This window comes from Myotis myotis, unplaced genomic scaffold, assembly GCF_014108235.1.
Source record: "Myotis myotis isolate mMyoMyo1 unplaced genomic scaffold, mMyoMyo1.p scaffold_m19_p_14, whole genome shotgun sequence".
Taxonomy (NCBI): domain Eukaryota; kingdom Metazoa; phylum Chordata; class Mammalia; order Chiroptera; family Vespertilionidae; genus Myotis; species Myotis myotis.
In genome coordinates this window covers 51,096,017-51,112,965 of record NW_023416318.1, presented here as the reverse complement: position 1 = coordinate 51,112,965, position 16,949 = coordinate 51,096,017, and the positions used below count along the sequence as shown (strand labels likewise).

Below are 16,949 nucleotides of genomic sequence, written 5' to 3'. Positions count from 1 at the left end.
GTTATGCACTTGCCTGTTTTGTCCCCAAGAAAATGGTTCCTGCTCTCCTTGCAGTGCAGTTAATTTCAACTCGGTATTTACATCTCAGCTCAAGAGTTATTTCCTCAGGAAAGCCTTCCCTGACAATGGCAGATCCCCTCTTTGGGCTCTCTCTTTTTTAAAAAATATATTTTTTTATTGATTTTAGAGAGGAAGGGAGAGGGAGGGAGAGATAGAAACATCAATGGTGAGAATCACTGATCAGCTGCCTCCTGCATGCTCCACACGGGGATCGAGCCCGCAACCTGGGCCTGTGCCCTGACCGGGGATGGGACCGTGACCTCCTGGCTCCTGGGTCGATGCTCAACCACTGAGCGACACATGTGGGGCTCTGTGGGCTCTCTTACAGGGTGTCTCCACAGATTTGAGTTCACATCTGCTTAAGGTGCTATTCCATTACAATCTGTCCCCCACACTAGACTACAAGTTCCAAGACAGTTGGGATAATGCCTACTTTTGTTCATTATAGTAACCCCATATCTAGTTCTTAGTACAAAATAGAGTCTCAATAAAAACCTTTGAATAAATGAACGAAGGTTAAAGTATCTAACTCAGGACTATTTATACTGAAAAACAAAAATGAACAGGCGATTCTTAGAATACTGGTGTGCCCCAGATGAATAAAGAATGTACAAGGACACTGGGCTACTGTAGCTGAGAAGAAACAGTGAGATTCTACTTTACACCCACGATTCTCCTAGAATAGACGGAAAAGACAGGCACGGACATGAACTTCGGCACGGACTGTGCGCTTACCCACTGTCGCTGAACAAGAACTCCAGGTGGGTCATGTACACCTCCCAGCAGGAGACGCCGTAGCGCTGCGCCAGAGACAGAGCGACCCCATAGACATCCTCCTCCAGGGTCCTTCACGAGTAGGCGGCCAGCAGCGGAGAAGGAGAGAGAAACACGTCACCTTGAGCAGCACAGAAAAGGCCCATCGGGACTGCTCTCCGGCTGGGAGGGGAGCAGTCCTTACTCAGACGCTCCATGTAATTCAGGGAAAGCACTTCCTAGGATTTAACTGCCCCTCTCTCACTGTGGTGCATTGCGACTGTCTAGGCCAGTGGCTCTCAGCCGAGGGCGATCTGTCCTTCAGGGGCTATGTGACTTGACTGCAGGCATTCTTGATTGTCACGATGGGGGAAGAGGAGGAGAATGCTGTTGGCATGCCAGTGGGTAGAGGTCAAGGAGGCTGCTAACGATCCTACAAGCCACAGGACAGCCCTTTCCCACTGGGGGAGCACACCCCCCTCCTGTGATGGGATGAGAGAGGGGAAGCCCTATCTGGAGCAACCCTGAAAGTCAACACAAAGGACTGTGATCAGGAGCCCTGCCGACTCAACCTGCTCTGTGACGTTCAAGTCCCCCCTTTCTGAGACAGAAGGGTCCCTTACTCCGCCAGGCCCAGGATGGTCTCCCTCTTGTACTGGTCGTCAGCGGTGAACCGCTGCACATCCACCCCCTTCCGCAGGCCCCGGAGCAGCTGCGCCTGCGTGAAGTCCAGGAGCCGCTCGTTGTAGTAGTGCAACTGCTCCGTCAGCGAAGCCAGGTCCTCGGGCCAGGCTTCATGGCCACGTCGAGTCACATGCCTGGTGACCGTCGTGATTAGCTCTTTGGGATCAGCCTGTGAGTAACAACAACATCAAGTTACAGGAAGCCCGGCAGGAGTGGCTCAGCAGGAGTGGCTCAGCAGCTGAGTGTTGACCTAGGAACCAGGAGGTCACGGTTTGATTCCTGGTCAGGGCACAGGCCCGGGGTGTGGGCTCGATCCCCAGTGTGGGGCGTGCAGGAGGCAGCCGATCAGTGATTTTCTCTCATCATTGATGATATTCTCTCTCTCTCCCCCTCCCTTCCTCTCTGAAATCAATAAAAATATATATTTTTAAAAATTATAGGAAGAAGGCGTGTCTACCGGGCACCTGCCGCTGGCACTAAACCGAGGCTCACGGGGCCCAGAGAAGACAGCCGCAGAGGACACAGTCTGCAGACCACAGAGGGCACAGGACCGAGTGCAAGCAGGTCCCTCAGCTCCTGCTCGGCTCCTCTTCCATCTTGTCTTAGAGCTATCGTCAGTAATATATTCCTGCCTTTTCAACTACCATCACCTACAACGGCTGTGTCCCCATTACCGACCATGGATCATTCGTCCTGGAAGTGGTCTCCGTCCTCAGGGCCCCTGGACCAGCTTTCCCGGAGCCTCTGCGTGCTCTCAGGGACGAGGCTGAAGCTCAGTGGCCACTGATAACACCCGGCAACGAGGGGAAGTGTCCTCTCCAGGGCTGCGTTGGGGAAACATCCTCTTCCTAGACCAGGGATGGCGAACCTACGACACGCGTGTCAGAGGTGACACGCGAACTCATTTTTTTGGTTGATTTTTCTTTGTTAAATGGCATTTAAATATATAAAATAAATATCAAAAGTATGTCTTTGTTTTACTATGGTTGCAAATATCAAAAAATTTCTCTATGTGACACAGCACCAGAGTTAAGTTAGGGTTTTTCAAAATGCTGACACGCCGAGCTCAAAAGGTTCGCCGTCACTGTCCTAGAATCACCAACACTCCCGCTGCCGAAGAAGGCGCCCAACCAGTGTCTCCTCTGCTCGACTTGGGGCTCAATGGGATGCTCTTCGACAATCCCCAGCAGCTGCTCTAACAATGGGAAATTACTCAAACAGAACAAACCCAACTCTGACAGCTGACAGGAAGAAAAATATGTGGTTAACTGGGCACATTTATTTATATTAACGTTGGTTTGGGTGTCAACGAAGCAACAGCAGCTCAGCCATGATTTTAAAATTACTCTGGGAGACTGATGACGTGAACATTAACTCAATCACTTCCAATTTCTGGGAAAACACAGTACATATTTTAATATAAGCAAATTAGGAAAAACTCCAGAATCTGCCTTTGTGTCTCAGACATGTACCAAATTATAGGAAGCTGTCAGCAGTTCTAATGTGTAAGCCATTATTTTGAGCTACAGGGGAATTTGTCAATGCCAAGTCCATATTACAAACCTAGCCTGCTGTTCTCCCTCTTGACCCTGTTAAGGAAGAACCTGGGGGTACTGATAAAAGACAGTTAAAGAAATCCTGGGTTCCAACAGGTGGATTTGAGAAAAGGCAACATTAGAATTCTCCCCAACCTCTAGGCAGACACTGAGTCCTACTCTCAAAGATGGGGGTGGGGTGGCAGGGGGTGGGGGCGTCTTCAGTCAAAAGGCCTGGCTTTGGAAACCAATTCTCCAAAGTCAGCTACAAACCCGTGTGCAACTAGTTCAACAAATATTCAGGACCAATTTCTTTGTTAGAAATATAATTTCAGATCAACAAATTATAGTCAGTAAAGTCCTACGCAGCTTAAACTACTTCCCTCTTCTCCTTTAATAAGCGGAAACAGTCCAGCCCCCCTGCACATAATTTCTATTTCCTATTCATTGTACACCACATTCGTTCATTTTCCTAAGAAAAATTTAAGAGCAAACACCGACTACTTCAGTCTTCAGGCTGGAACAGGCACAGTGCTAGGCAACGTGAGCTGAACCTCATTCAGTGCTAGCCGTCCTGGGGGCCAGGTGCCTGCTGGTACCCGGTTTTACAGAGGCGTGAGGCAGCGGGCAGGAGGCCCGAGACCATTCTGGGCAAGTGGCAGGTGGGGCTGTGACTCCAAGCACAAAGCCCCCCAGAACCATCCCGCCATATCTGCAGGCAGGGGAGGGTCTGGGTGGGGCCAGTGCGGAGAAGAGCTCCCGCCAAGGGTAAGTAAGGCCTGGCCTTGGAGTCCTGTGGCCGACGACCGACTTCAGGGATGGGCTGATGCTTCACTCCACAGCACATCCGACTGCCCCGACCTTCCTCTCACCCCTTTCCTGCACACACTCACACGGTGTAAAGACACGTGACCACAGAGGACACGCAGAGGTGGGTGTTCAACTGGATATTTGATTGGAGCTGTTTCTAAGCCCTTTGTTGTTTCCTCTTCAGTAGTAACAGAGAATTTTAGAATCATGGGCAAGAATACCACTTCCTGTTCAATCCCTTGATATGCAGGCGCCTCCTTTTAAAATTGTACCCTCATAAAGTGGGGCACGAGGGGCATCCTGCTAATTCCTTGATGATGGGTTTCTGAGTGTCTCCACGTTTGTGGATCATAAGGAGGTGCTGAGTGTACAGAAGGTTTTCAATACGTCCACATTTTGTGTTAAAACAGAATACCAATGAGAAGAGGCAACTCACAAAGTCTTCCAAGAAAGGGGACAATTAGTTATGGGAAACTAAACATGGGGACTGGGGTCAAAGAGCCCGGATCATGGTCCCTGCCTCACGTTCAGAGCCTCACGTTTTCCATTAGTGACGCTGGAGCAATTCCTCCTGTCCGGAGCCCTACAGAGATTAATGAGACCGAGTGGATGGGATGTGGTCAGCTCTAGTTCTCTACACAAACCGCTTCCTTGACATGATCACCACTTCCTATGCATTCCTCAGGGAACTTGAGTGTCCATGCTTACTTCCAAACTATAATAATAAAAGGGTAATACGTTAATTAGAGCAGATGTCTTCTGGACATCATTCCAGATGTCCTTCCTGACCAAGCCGGGGCTGGAGGGAAGCCAGCCCGGGTCCCGGGTGCCTGTGGGAGGCCAGAGGAGGGAAGCCTGGGTCCTGGGTGCCAGAAGGAAGCCGGTGCCGGCAGCCAGGGGAAGGAAGACCTACTCTTGCACGAATTTTCATGCATCAGGCCTCTAGTATTTTAATAAGAATTCTACACCTGGGTTTATCACAATTTCTCTCAAAATACTCCAAAGCAACCCCAACTCACCCCAACACTTCACCTCATATGCCGGGAGCCGGTCCATCCTTGCTGTTACAAGGGACCTGGCATATATGGCATACTGTTCTTAATATGTTTGCTCACCTTCTTGGCACTATGTGTTTTAACCAAGGTCACCTCTCTGAGAAAGGTTGTTTCCCCAGGTAGGGATTTTCCCCTGAAGTTAGGGAGGGAATAAAACCCCTTAACTAAGTGCCAGGCGGGTAATTAATCACTTTAACTACGAACAATCATGCTTAAGCTACATAATCTTTACTCCCTGGAATGGCGATAACAAACGCCCTAACCTTTGGAATAGAGATTGATAGGATTGGAATCAACTGGTATAAATACAGATGTAACAAGACAACAGGACAAAGAACCTAGACACAGAACCTAGAGACAGAAGAACTTTGCTGGAGAGAACATGGCAAAAGATCCTGGACAGAAACTGGCCACAGAACCTAGAGACAGAACCTAGCGAGAGAACCTGGTTGAAGAACCTAGAGACAGAACCTGGCTACAGAACCTGGATAGAACATGGCAAGAGAACCTGACTAGAACCTGGTGACAGACCCTAGCTGGAGAACCTAGACAGAACCTGGCTGAAGAACCCGGCTACCGAACCTGGCGACCGAACCTGGCTGGAGATCCTAACCAGAACTTCGCTGGAGATCCTGAACAGAACTTGGCTGGAGATCCTGGCTAGGCTGCTGATCAACTGAACACTGTCTCCGTGTCATTCCTTCTTCGCCGACTCCGTCCACACTTTGGGGACCCCTGGACATGCTGGGGTTGGACCCCAGCACTCATGTATACATTAATTCACTCCAAGCGAACATTACAATTCCCACTGGAGGCTGCCATGCCTGCTGCACAGACACCCTCCTACTAGCCCCATGAGGCCCACCAGAGGCCATTGTGCCTGCTGCACAGATACCCTCCTACCAGCCCCGCGATGCCCACCAGAGGCCATTGTGCCTGCTGCACAGACACCCTCCTACCAGCCCCGCAATGCCCACCAGAGACCATTGTGCCTGCTGCACTGACACCCTCCTAGCAGCCCTATGATGCCACTGAGGCCGCCATGCCTGCTACACAGATGCCAACCCACACTTCAGCATCACAGCCGCAGCCCTGCGGGAAGGAAGGACTCCAACCTCCTGGCCTCGCACCTAAGTCACTGCTTCTGCGCAGAACACATTCAAACCTCTCCATTTCCCACCAAATGCAACGCATCATCGTGGGTCTGAAAGCTGTTAGCCTCTGACAAGCTCGGAAGGACCTGACGGGGCTTCAAAACCACCCACGGTCGGTATTCAAAGGGAGGCTGCACACACCACGGCTGCAAAAACGAATTGCACCAAAAGGCATCCGAATTTAAAAATGAAAGTGCATGGAGTTAAATTATTCTATTACTTTTCCAACACTTGCAATGCAGTTCTTCGGGGGGAGTGGGTGAATAAAATATGATTTCTTTAAAGAATATGGTCAAGTCCCTGTAACAACGAAAGATTCATAAATATTCATGACAACAGAATGTTCCATGACTTAATCTCCTGCTCGCTAGTTAGAGGTAATCAATCCATTCTGGTTTATGGTCTCCATTTCTGGGCATTATTGCGGGGAAAGTTTTAAACAGGTGGTGTGCTTCCCCTCTAGGGCTCTTATTTGCTTGAGATAATTTTATACTCGGTACTTCCAATCAAGTAGCTTTAAAAAAGCACAGCACATTGTAGAAACAGTCTACCATAACGCTTTGCATTTCAGCCCTGCTGGGTTTGCTTCTCCAGAATACAAGACTAGAGGATATGCTTCCATTATTATGATTTTATCTTCTGAAACTTTTTCAAAAGAATGCTAGAAAAGATCACACTTCAGGATGCATTTATAATAATTACAAACGTAATATATTAGTGAAAACACAGAAGAAAACAATGTGTATGGCCCACTCAGATTCATATAAAAACTGTCAAACGGACACAGCTCTCCACCAACTACTTCTGGCAGACACAGAGGGAAACCCTGACTTTGCATGGTACCCCATTTGCACCACTTGAGTCTCTTGGCCATGTGCACCTTGTGTTTTGAACATAAGACCAAGTTAACCAGGACAAATACCAGAAGAAAAATTTTTCTCCAACTGAGCCCTTGCCAGTCATCCCTCTATATCACTACACAGCACAACGGAGGCGGCGTGGGCTGCTCGGAAGGTCACCCAGAGAGCCGCCGAGGTCCCGGAGCCCGTGCTGGGGGCTCAGGACGCTGCTTCTGTCAAGAGGCACAGGCCTTTTCTCAGAAAAAACGCACCCAATTATATCGATGCTTATATTCAAACCTCGTAATCTGCCTAAATTATCATCCCCGCAGCACAGAACGGCGGGGGTGGAGAGGCTACAGCAATGGAATCCAGTCGGGCTGAGAGCAAGCAACGCTTCGCCGAGCACTGTTATGTGCAGGCAACAATGGGAACCACTCTCATTTCAATTTCCACGATGATTCATCAGGAGCTAGCCACATTTAATTCCACACTCAGCGGTGCTGTTTTATGCACAGGAAGATGCTGAAAGACCCAAATAATGAGCCATTAGGTATCGCTGGGAAACTCAGCTGTACCTACACATCAGTTACTGTGCCAGGAGGGTTCCTTCAAACCCAAGACCCGCCCTCCAACTGCGAAACTGCAGCCGAAGACAGGCCTCCACCTTCCGCACAGGCCCACAGGCCCCGAGCAGCTGCAGGGAGGGCCTGGGGAGTAGGGAGGCGGGCTCCTGCCTTCAGCAAGAGCACGTGGGGAGCAGACAGCGCCTCACGGTGCCGGACAGGAACTGCCCCAAAGGGTGTCTGCTGGGAGCAGAGGAGGCTGCCCCAGGGCTCCACTGAGCTCAAGCCTCACCCTCACCTGCTGGCAGTGGGAGGAGGAGGCATTCCAGACGGGCCTGGAGGGGTGACAGGGTGCTAACTTCAGAGAAACTTTAACTCTGAACAGTTGAACATGAACTTCAGGAGAGCTGGTGTCAGGATCATGGCTGGGGGAGGTGGAGCGGCCCATTCACTGAGGCCTTTTCTGTCACATGCAGTTGACACTGGACTCAGGGGTCAGGGTGAGGCACCCCACCCCTACCTCCCGGAAATGGCCCACCAGGCCTGCCTGCCAGAGATCACCCAGGTCCATACCCAGAGTCTCGGCTTCTCCTGAAACAGAGCTGGTGCTGCTCTCGTCTTGTCTCTATTCAAAGGCTACCTTCTGAACTCAGGTCTTTGCTGACCATGTTTAAGCTGCACTCCTCAGACAGGCAGACGCGTGCGCGCACACACACACACACACACACATTCTTACCCTTGGCTGTTTGTTTCCATAGCTCCTATTACCATTTAACTCAGTATATATTTTATTTACTCATTCTGTTCATGGTGCGCCGTCCCCGATAGAATGTCAGTCCTGGAAGGACAAGGGCTTTTATACACGCAGCTCCCTGCTGCTCTCCCAGGACCTAAACACTGCCTGACACAAAGCAGTCACCTGATACATACCTGATAAAAGCGCATGCATGTAATTTGATTATTACATATGTACTAATGAACTGTTCATCAATTTTTAATCTAGTTCATATTTCACATGAAAATACGCCTGAGATATAAAAACTAGACAAAGGAAAATGACCAGAGTATGGAATAAAGTAACTGTACAAAGCAGTAGCTATCAAAAAATAAATAAAAAGGTTGGGATTCCCAAAATAAATACCTTATATCATGAGGCTAAAAAGAAAACATTCCTGTTTCTTGGCCAAAGGTCATCACAATGAAACTATGTCAGAACCACACACACCTGCCTGTGAGGACGACGCCCTGGGAGACGAACCTGCACTGTGGATGCTCCCGACACCCTCCTCTTGTCAAGAAAACTGATGAATCAGAGCCACGGGTGTTGCTGCGAATGGGATGTTTTTACATACTGACAGGTGCCTAGGTTCTGAGGCAGCAAGACCTTGGGCACACGTGTGAAATGACTTCTCCAGTCTGCTTTGGGCCAGGGGAAAGAAAGTCCTGCCTTCATAAAATCTGAACCTTGGATTTGTGTGCGTGGTGGATGGAAAAGTCTGACCTATTTTGTTTATTTATTATTTTGTTTTGTTTGGGGTTTTTTGTTAATCCTCACCCGAGGATATTTTTCTATTGATTTTTTTTTTTTTTAGAGCTAGTACAAGGGAAGGGGAGAGACAGAGAGAGAGAAACATTGACGTGAGAGAGACACATCAATTGGCTGCCCCCGGCACAGGCCAGATCAGGGCCAGGGATTGAGCCTGCAACTGAAGTACATGCCCTCAACCAGGAATCGAACCTGAGACCTTTCAGTCTGCAGGCCGATGTTCTATCCACTGCGCCAACGTGGCCAGGGCTATCTATTTATTCTTAAAGTGGTAATTCTCTTTCAATGATCCAGTGCAAAAAGTAGACCATTTCCAGTGCTGACAACTGTGCTTTCGCTCAGCAATTAACATATGAGTCGTCCAAAGGTTGGTGGCAAGTAGGCAGAATATGTTTCAACATTTCATCTGGACAACGGCTACGCTCATGTTTACAGCTTAAAAATAAAAGTGAGCACTCCTCATAGAACTGCACTGCCTGCCTCCTGCACTAGACAGAGCCACCTTCCCTTTGGGCAGTGCATTTAAAAAGCCAATTCTTCATTCCACCTCTCCTGCTACTTTGGCCTTTCCTAAGACCTTTGTAAAATAAAGCGAATGGCAGAAAAGCTGGGAGGAGACTCAGCATTCACAGTAAACGTGAGAAACTACCTCTTACAGATGCCCGGGAAGAACAAAGGCTGTCAAGCCACTTGGAACGCATTCTGGGGGCAGAGCAGACGGTACCTCCAAAGCGGTAAACACAGGCTTTAACTATTGTGGAACAACTGTACCTCTGCTCAGGAGAAGGCAGGAACCGCCGTGGCTCAGGAGTTGAGCAATGACCCATGAACCAGGAGGTCATAGTTTGATTCCGATCAGGGCACATGCCTGGGTTATGGGCTCGATTCCCAGTATGGGGCGTGCAGGAGACAGCCTATCAACGATTCTCTCTCATCATTGATGTTTCTCTCTCTCTCCCTCTCCCTTCCTCCCTGAAATCAATAAAAATATATATTATTTTTAAAGGCAGAAACCATGAGGACTCACCCTGTAAAGAGGATGGCACTTGTCCCGGAAGCATGGTGCCAGCCGGGCATAGATCTGCAGGCTGTAGTAATACGCTGCCAGGTGGAGAGACAGAGCCGAGTGGGCCTGCTTTTCAAAGCACTGGTTGGCGTCTAACACCTAGGAGGGAACGTGATGGCGTGAACTCAGCTGAAAGGAAATCAAGACCACCATAAACCATGGCCTCGCTAGTCATCACTGCAGAATTTTGACTCAAAGTTTCCATCACATCAACTCGCTCTCCCCTTGATATGACAACATTAAAATTCAGGAGGCACGATAAAGGCAGACCCTATGCATGCAAAGGCGGATTTAAAATGAGCATTCTGGCTAACATTGTAGGATTTACTCTCTACAATGTACAGTGTTCATGTAAAACAAGCAATTCGCATGAGCAGTAGCTCTTTAATTAATTCACTTTTAGGTCCTTCTTGCTAGAAAGGGTAAACTTACCTGCGGGAGGGCCAGGAGGTAAGCGAGAGCCAAGGTCATGTCACTGGGTAACGCGTCGCTTGCTAGTTGCAAGAGAACTGAACACGGGGGAAATGCATTAGTTTACTTGAGGATCCGTACGACATGCGTAGTTACTGAGTATCATGTCTTCAGTCCCATACGTTTTCAACAGACAACTGGCTCAGAGGACTCCCTGAGACACTTAGTGAAAGTCTACGCAGCCCCATCTAAATACAGACACGTGAAACCATGTCAAATGGTCACCTTGCCTTAACTCAGACAAACGATGCTGTTTGTTATTCAGACACAAGGAAGTCCTGTTGGTGTAGCTGCAAAGTCTGAGTGCAAATAGATCAAAGAGGATGGTTCCTTAAAGCGAATCCTTTGATTTTTAAAGGCCCGGGCCATGCTATAAAATTATGTTTATCAGTGGCAGCTAATGGGGAAGGTGGCCTTATATGTACTAATGATCAGAGCAACAAAATATCTTTCTGAGTACAAATCCAGGACAAACCTTTGATTACTACCATGATGATGACATGGCTTTGTTCCTGCCAGGAACACCCCTCTTCATCACAGCCCACAAAGAACAGCAGCCACTTGCTTTGATTATACAATATCGTAAAACATCCCGACCATTAACAGCTTTGCTACACAAAAATGTAAGTGACAGGCAAATGTCACAGCTTTAATGAAGGCGCATAGGCTGCCAACACCGTCCGTGTCCTGAGCAGGGGAGTGAACAAGGACCCAGGCCGCTCATTCGGACGGAGGAGCGAGCGCAGGGAGCCCCATGCAGTCACAAGGTGACCCGTGTTTAGAGAACACAGGTCCTCCTGGCCGGCTGATGGAGGGGAACACTGTGCACGATCCAGAGCAAGTGACATTTGACTTCAGAAGCAGACCACATGATATTTTTCCAGATTTCCCTGCCTAATTGTGTCTCACTCGGACTAGAAGTTAGGCCGCTGTATAATCTGAGCTTAGCTGACAGCCGGGCAGCGAGTCTGGTGGTGGTCTGAAGAGTACAGTACAATGGTAACTGGCGAATCTGGATGGAAGGTATACGGGAGTTCACTGTAGAACTGTCCCAACTTTATGCACATTTGAAAGTGTTCATAGCAAAATGCAGGGGAAGAGAAGACGGAAGATCCCCTCTGAGAACTGTCAAACGCTCAAGCTCCCTGTCGGTCACTTCCTTCCCAAACAGCTTTCCTGGCAGGCCCTCTGGCCCGGGTGTGCCTGCCTGTCTCCAGCACTCACACACTGGTTTTCCGGCCACACACAGCCCAGGACCTCCCACTTCGAGACTGGGAAAATGGCCGGTGTCAAGTACACCACCACCCATGTGCCCCCAGGGTGAGAGGAAAGGGCTTCTCTCTCTTCCCTAATCCCTAACACAAGTGTTGCTGAACTTGCCTCATGACAACTTTTCCTCCCACAACTGGACCACAGCCGCCTGATCTCCACCACCAAGTGCCCAGCCCACAACCCCTGCTAGCTAACAGCTGGGTGCTTGCAGGAAACCCATGGGGAGTGAGGCGAGTGGCCCCACTCCACCCAGGCATCAACACTTCCTCGGCAGCCCTCAGTGACACCCAAAGAGTCTTGCAAAATAGAACGCAAACCCCACCTCCAGGAAGAGTCTCAGTCTTTGAATGTGCAAGTCACTGGAAGAAACACTTGACAAAATTATAAGTAGGATCTGATGTAGACGATCCCCCAGGGTCTCGCTGGGACCCCCAGATGGCATGCTGGCTATAGACTGAGTCACAGTGATGTTACATTAAGATATATGTGTGTGTGTGTGTGTGTGTGTGTATATATATGTATATGTATATGTATACGTATACATATACGTATATGTTTAAAGAGGCCTGCCCTACATTTAGCAGTGTATATGAATTTAATTTAATTTGCAATGTTGGTTATCAATCCTTGAGTGCAATTTTCTAAAATAGTTCTCCAGCCCAAACCAGGTGAGACCTCGGCCTGGGCCTGCAAGCACTAACTGCAGAATGAGTGCCCTGGAAAGCAGTCTATGATCCATTCCATCCCAGGACTGAATTCACAGAGGAAAGCTGCTCATGTTATCGATTCGGGAATCATTAGCCATTAAATCATTCATTTAGCTAAATAAGTAATGATCAATTTTCTTCAGCTAGTTCTCATAAAAACCTTTTGTTCAACTTTATTAAAAAATCTGAAAAGTCAGATCATGCTGGGAAGAGTAATTTACATTATAACCTACTTCTGAACCCAAGTCAAGAATCACATTTTTAAAATTTTTAATTTGGGTCATTTATCCTCTATAACTCTTCAATTGTGCTGAGTTTCTGACAAATATTTGGTAATCTCAAATAGTCAAAGACATCTATTTCAGACATTAGAATTATTGATAACAACGTATTTAGGAACAAATGGATAAGTGTCTTTGGTAAACTTGAATATATTATTTTTAATTCTTTAAAAAAAATCTCTACGTGGAAAGATATGCCACCACATAGAAAATTCTGAAGATGAAATCCATATCTATATGTAATGAAGCAAATACGAGTTATTAACACACGAGGAGGAAGAAATATTTATTGGTTACTTTGTACCGTTCACTATAAGAATCACTTTGCATAATTAGCAGCTTAAAATAGGAACTCTATCATATGTATCCTTTAAAGTCTTCAATATTATAAGTAGCTGAAGAATAGAAGGTAATAAATGTCTTAAATAAATGAATGATGATGTCAGGTTAAGCCATTCAGGATTACTGAAAAGTGTGGCACCGTTTTTCCTAACTCATTCATTCGGATTTATTTACCGTCCTCCTAATCTGAGGCGCGTACCTTCTGTCGTGGGGAACACCTCCTCCCCTTCGGTTTTCGTCTCGGCCAGCTTGCCAGTTCGCAGCAGCACTTCCGCAAAGCTCTCCACGGGGACATGCTGGTAGGTGCCGTAGGTCACCTGGGACTGGACAAAGGAAGAATGCCATGGGGTAGGGGGTCCTTTTCTATGAAGACATTCTTAGAAAACACAATTGCAAGATTTTATATCTGCTGGTGACTGGAAGGATGACTTCTCACTTACTAATGCATATTTTGTATAAAATTATTTTAATCTCATAATATGTTATGCACAAAAAACAAATCACAGAAAACCAGTGCATAACATGATTAAGAAGGAAGCCACAGAAGTTAATTCTCAGGAAAATGTCCATTTTTGTTTATACTGTGATGCCCACAGCAGTGCGACCGGCACAGCGATGTGCTTAGGCGTGCTGTCCTTACCTCTGCGACAAAGGGATTGGAGAGGACAGACTCATAGAAAGGGTGGCAGCCTTGTCTTTCTAGACCTTCATTGGCTATGGTTCCGCTTCGATACGCGTCACCAAATTCTTGCCCCTAAATAGAACAAAGTGAAAAAACGGTAGATAAAACGAAAGAGAGCTGGGGTGCCGGGAATAGAGGCAGGGGGGGAGGGAAGGAGGGAGGGAGGGAGGGAGGGGGAGGATTTCAGAAGTAGCAATCAAAGTGCTTTGTGTGATCTAAAGAGAGTATGTCAGCGCGACACCGACGCCAGCAGAGCTGGAGGAATAATCACCAACTCGGGGGGCCCTGCAGCGCCTCCGAGTGTCCTGGTCACTCTGACATCAGTCAGTCAGGAACACGGAAGCGACCGCTATTACACCTATAGCAAGCTTTCCACACACGTCAGAATAAGCTTCCTAAAACATCATTTCGTGCGTGTTGCTCCCCGGCTCAGAAAACCTTTAGTAGCCTTGGACAATGCAAATAGCCAACAGTGTCAAGTCTAAACTATGTAGGATAACATTTAAGTGAGTAAATGTTAGCTGACATGAAAGGCTAGCTCTTCGCTCCCCCCACACTGGCCTGCTGAATGCACCCCACCTCCACGCTTTCTCCCATTCTAGGCTCCTGTCCATGCTGTCCGCCCACTGAGAGCCCCCTCCCGTCCCGGGCCCCATGGAGGCAGATAAAGCCATGCCCCTTCCAGTCTCCATCTCCTCCTCAACCCCCAGCCACAGCGCCTGTCCGCCTGGCCATCAGCATTCCTCATTAGCCAGCACTTCAGCATCTCTCCTCCCGTAATTACACTTCTGTTTTGCTTTCGTCAAATCAACTGTACAGCTCCTCCCTGGAAGGGCAAGGAAAGGCATCCGCCCGCCCTCCCGTGTACTGAGCACCTACTCTACGCCAAGCACAGCCGAGGGACACAGTGACGCCGCCCGCTGCCAATGATGGTAACACTTACAAGGGACACATAACAAAAACTAGACAGCGGGCACAACGCTAACACTTTACCTAAGACATACACCCTGGAAAGGTGCAACAGGTGAGACAGCGCAGCAACCGGAATCATAACCCAGTGATACCTGCAACAATGAGAGCGCTACAGACTCACACCAGTCAGGCACACAGCCTCTTAGTCCACGTACCCAACTGTCTGGGCTATCATCCTGCATTCGCCTCTTCTCTGTGCACCCCACATCCAGACCCTCAGCAGGTCCACACCCTCCCCCCTAAGCCAGCCACTTCCTGCCTCCTCCCTGGAGACCCTGGCCCCAGCCAGCACCACGCCCCGCTGGAGCACCGCAACAGAGGTCCGTCTCTCCACTGCTCCTGACTCTCTCCCGCCAGCTGCCGACACGGCCATCACAGGATCTTAGTAAAAATCCAGCTGGATCACACACTGTGTTGCCTGAATCCTCCCGCAGCTTCCCATCGCACTCAGAACAAAACCTGTGGGCCCAGCTGTGGTCCTCATCACAGCCCGCTCGAGGCCTCCCCGCCCTCTCTGATCTCAGCTATTGTCTTTCCCGCGGTCCACCCTGCTCACCCTACACTGGCCTCCTTTCTTTTCTACAAAGATGTCCAGCACCTTCCCTCGCAGAGGGCTTTGTACTCCTCCTGCTCTCCGGAGACACCTGACTTCCCTTCGAAGTCAGAACTCCACTCCCCAATATCACTCACTGTCCCGCACACACCTTGCTGGTCCTCACCGCACTCCATACCCCGCCACTGCACTATCACACAAATATTTGGTCTGTTGCTTTATTTGTTGCGTTCTATAGGTTCCTCAGGGGACAGGAATTAGACCAAGTGCTTCCCCACCCCCAGGGACCAGCACAGTACCTGATACACAGAAAACGCCTGAACGTATTTGCAAGTACTCCATGGAGGACACTGCATTCTAAAAAGTAAATCACTCATCGCCCATCTGACCGGAGGCCCCGATTTCCTAAGAGATTATCTGAACAATCTGGGGAAGACAGGACTGTAGTGACAGTGGAAGCCACGCGAGCAGGGTGCATGAGTCGGCAGAGCCCACGCAGTGGGTTTAGAAAGCAGCCGTGCTTGCCTGAAGGGGCCGGAGGTACGTCAAGGACTTCCTCCACCACTGCCCGTCGCTGACGGCCTGCAGCACCGCCCTGGTGGTGGTCGTGGTGTTGGAAAGGACTTTCATGGTGGTGGCCGTGGTCCAGTGGAGCAGGTCCGCTGAGCTGCTGCTGGGAGCGCCGGCTGCATCCTGTGATGGAGAAGGAGCCGAGAGGCGCGTTGTCATGAGAACAGAGAGTGATGAGGTGGCTCCTTAGAATGATAGGGCATGAAGACAGATAAACTGGAAAATCCATCTCTGCTATAACACAATCACGTGAAAGCAAGCACTACTGGCCTACTGTTCCTCACACACCAAAGAAAACAAAAGGAAACAACTTCATAGTGCATTCATCAGATGATCCCTTTCAGAAACACTGAGGAGGTACAAATGGGTTCTTGATTTTTTACCAATGGAATATCCCGCCAAGGAGATACCCTCATGCTTGTTTCTTTGACAAGACATTTTAAAGTGTTTACTATTTAGATTAATGAACTGTTCAGTCAAACAATGCTAAGTCTTATACTGCCACTGCAGAGTAGGTGTTAGAATATCATCAGACACAAAAACAAGCTACAGGTCAGACAAGTTGTGCTGCCCACAGGCCGCCGGCCTTCAGTGGCTCCTCTTTCTGACCAGGTCTGGCCAGCAATGGGCCCCTGTGCTGTGCAGGGTTTTGACACCTGGGGGCTCCCTCTCCAGCGGCTAATGGAGTGAACACCTGCCCATGCCTTCGCTGGCCGGCTGAGTTTCCTCTCTTGTGCAATGTCTGCTCTTGTATTTTGCCCATGCTTCTGTGGGTGGTCGGTCTTTCTTATTCATTCGTAAGGTTTCTTTTTATATTCTGGGTACACATCTCTTGTTAGGTATATGAATTGTGAATATTTTCTGCTACTCTGCAGATTATCTTTTCATTGTCTGAATGGTGTCTTTGATTAATAGAAGTTCTTAAATTCTAAATTTGTCCAATTTATCATTTTGTCACTTTATGATTAATATTTTTGTATCCTATTTAAGAAATCTTTGCTACTCCAAGGTCACAAAGTGTTTTTCCCTGA

At 48.5% G+C, this 16,949-nt stretch overlaps 1 protein-coding gene across 2 annotated transcripts in view; it reads right to left on the bottom strand.

Moving 5' to 3' along the window:
* NBAS (NBAS subunit of NRZ tethering complex) overlaps positions 1–16,949 on the bottom strand; it is a 209,243-nt gene that overhangs the window by 56,507 nt on the left and 135,787 nt on the right. For both annotated transcript variants that reach the window (XM_036335298.1, XM_036335299.1), the window contains exons 36-42: positions 15,874–16,041; positions 13,782–13,895; positions 13,341–13,464; positions 10,501–10,577; positions 10,030–10,167; positions 1,437–1,666; positions 796–906 (exon numbers count right to left, since the gene is read on the bottom strand). In XM_036335298.1, coding sequence (XP_036191191.1) covers positions 796–906; positions 1,437–1,666; positions 10,030–10,167; positions 10,501–10,577; positions 13,341–13,464; positions 13,782–13,895; positions 15,874–16,041 — 962 coding nt within the window. The remainder of the gene's footprint in view (positions 1–795; positions 907–1,436; positions 1,667–10,029; positions 10,168–10,500; positions 10,578–13,340; positions 13,465–13,781; positions 13,896–15,873; positions 16,042–16,949) is intronic.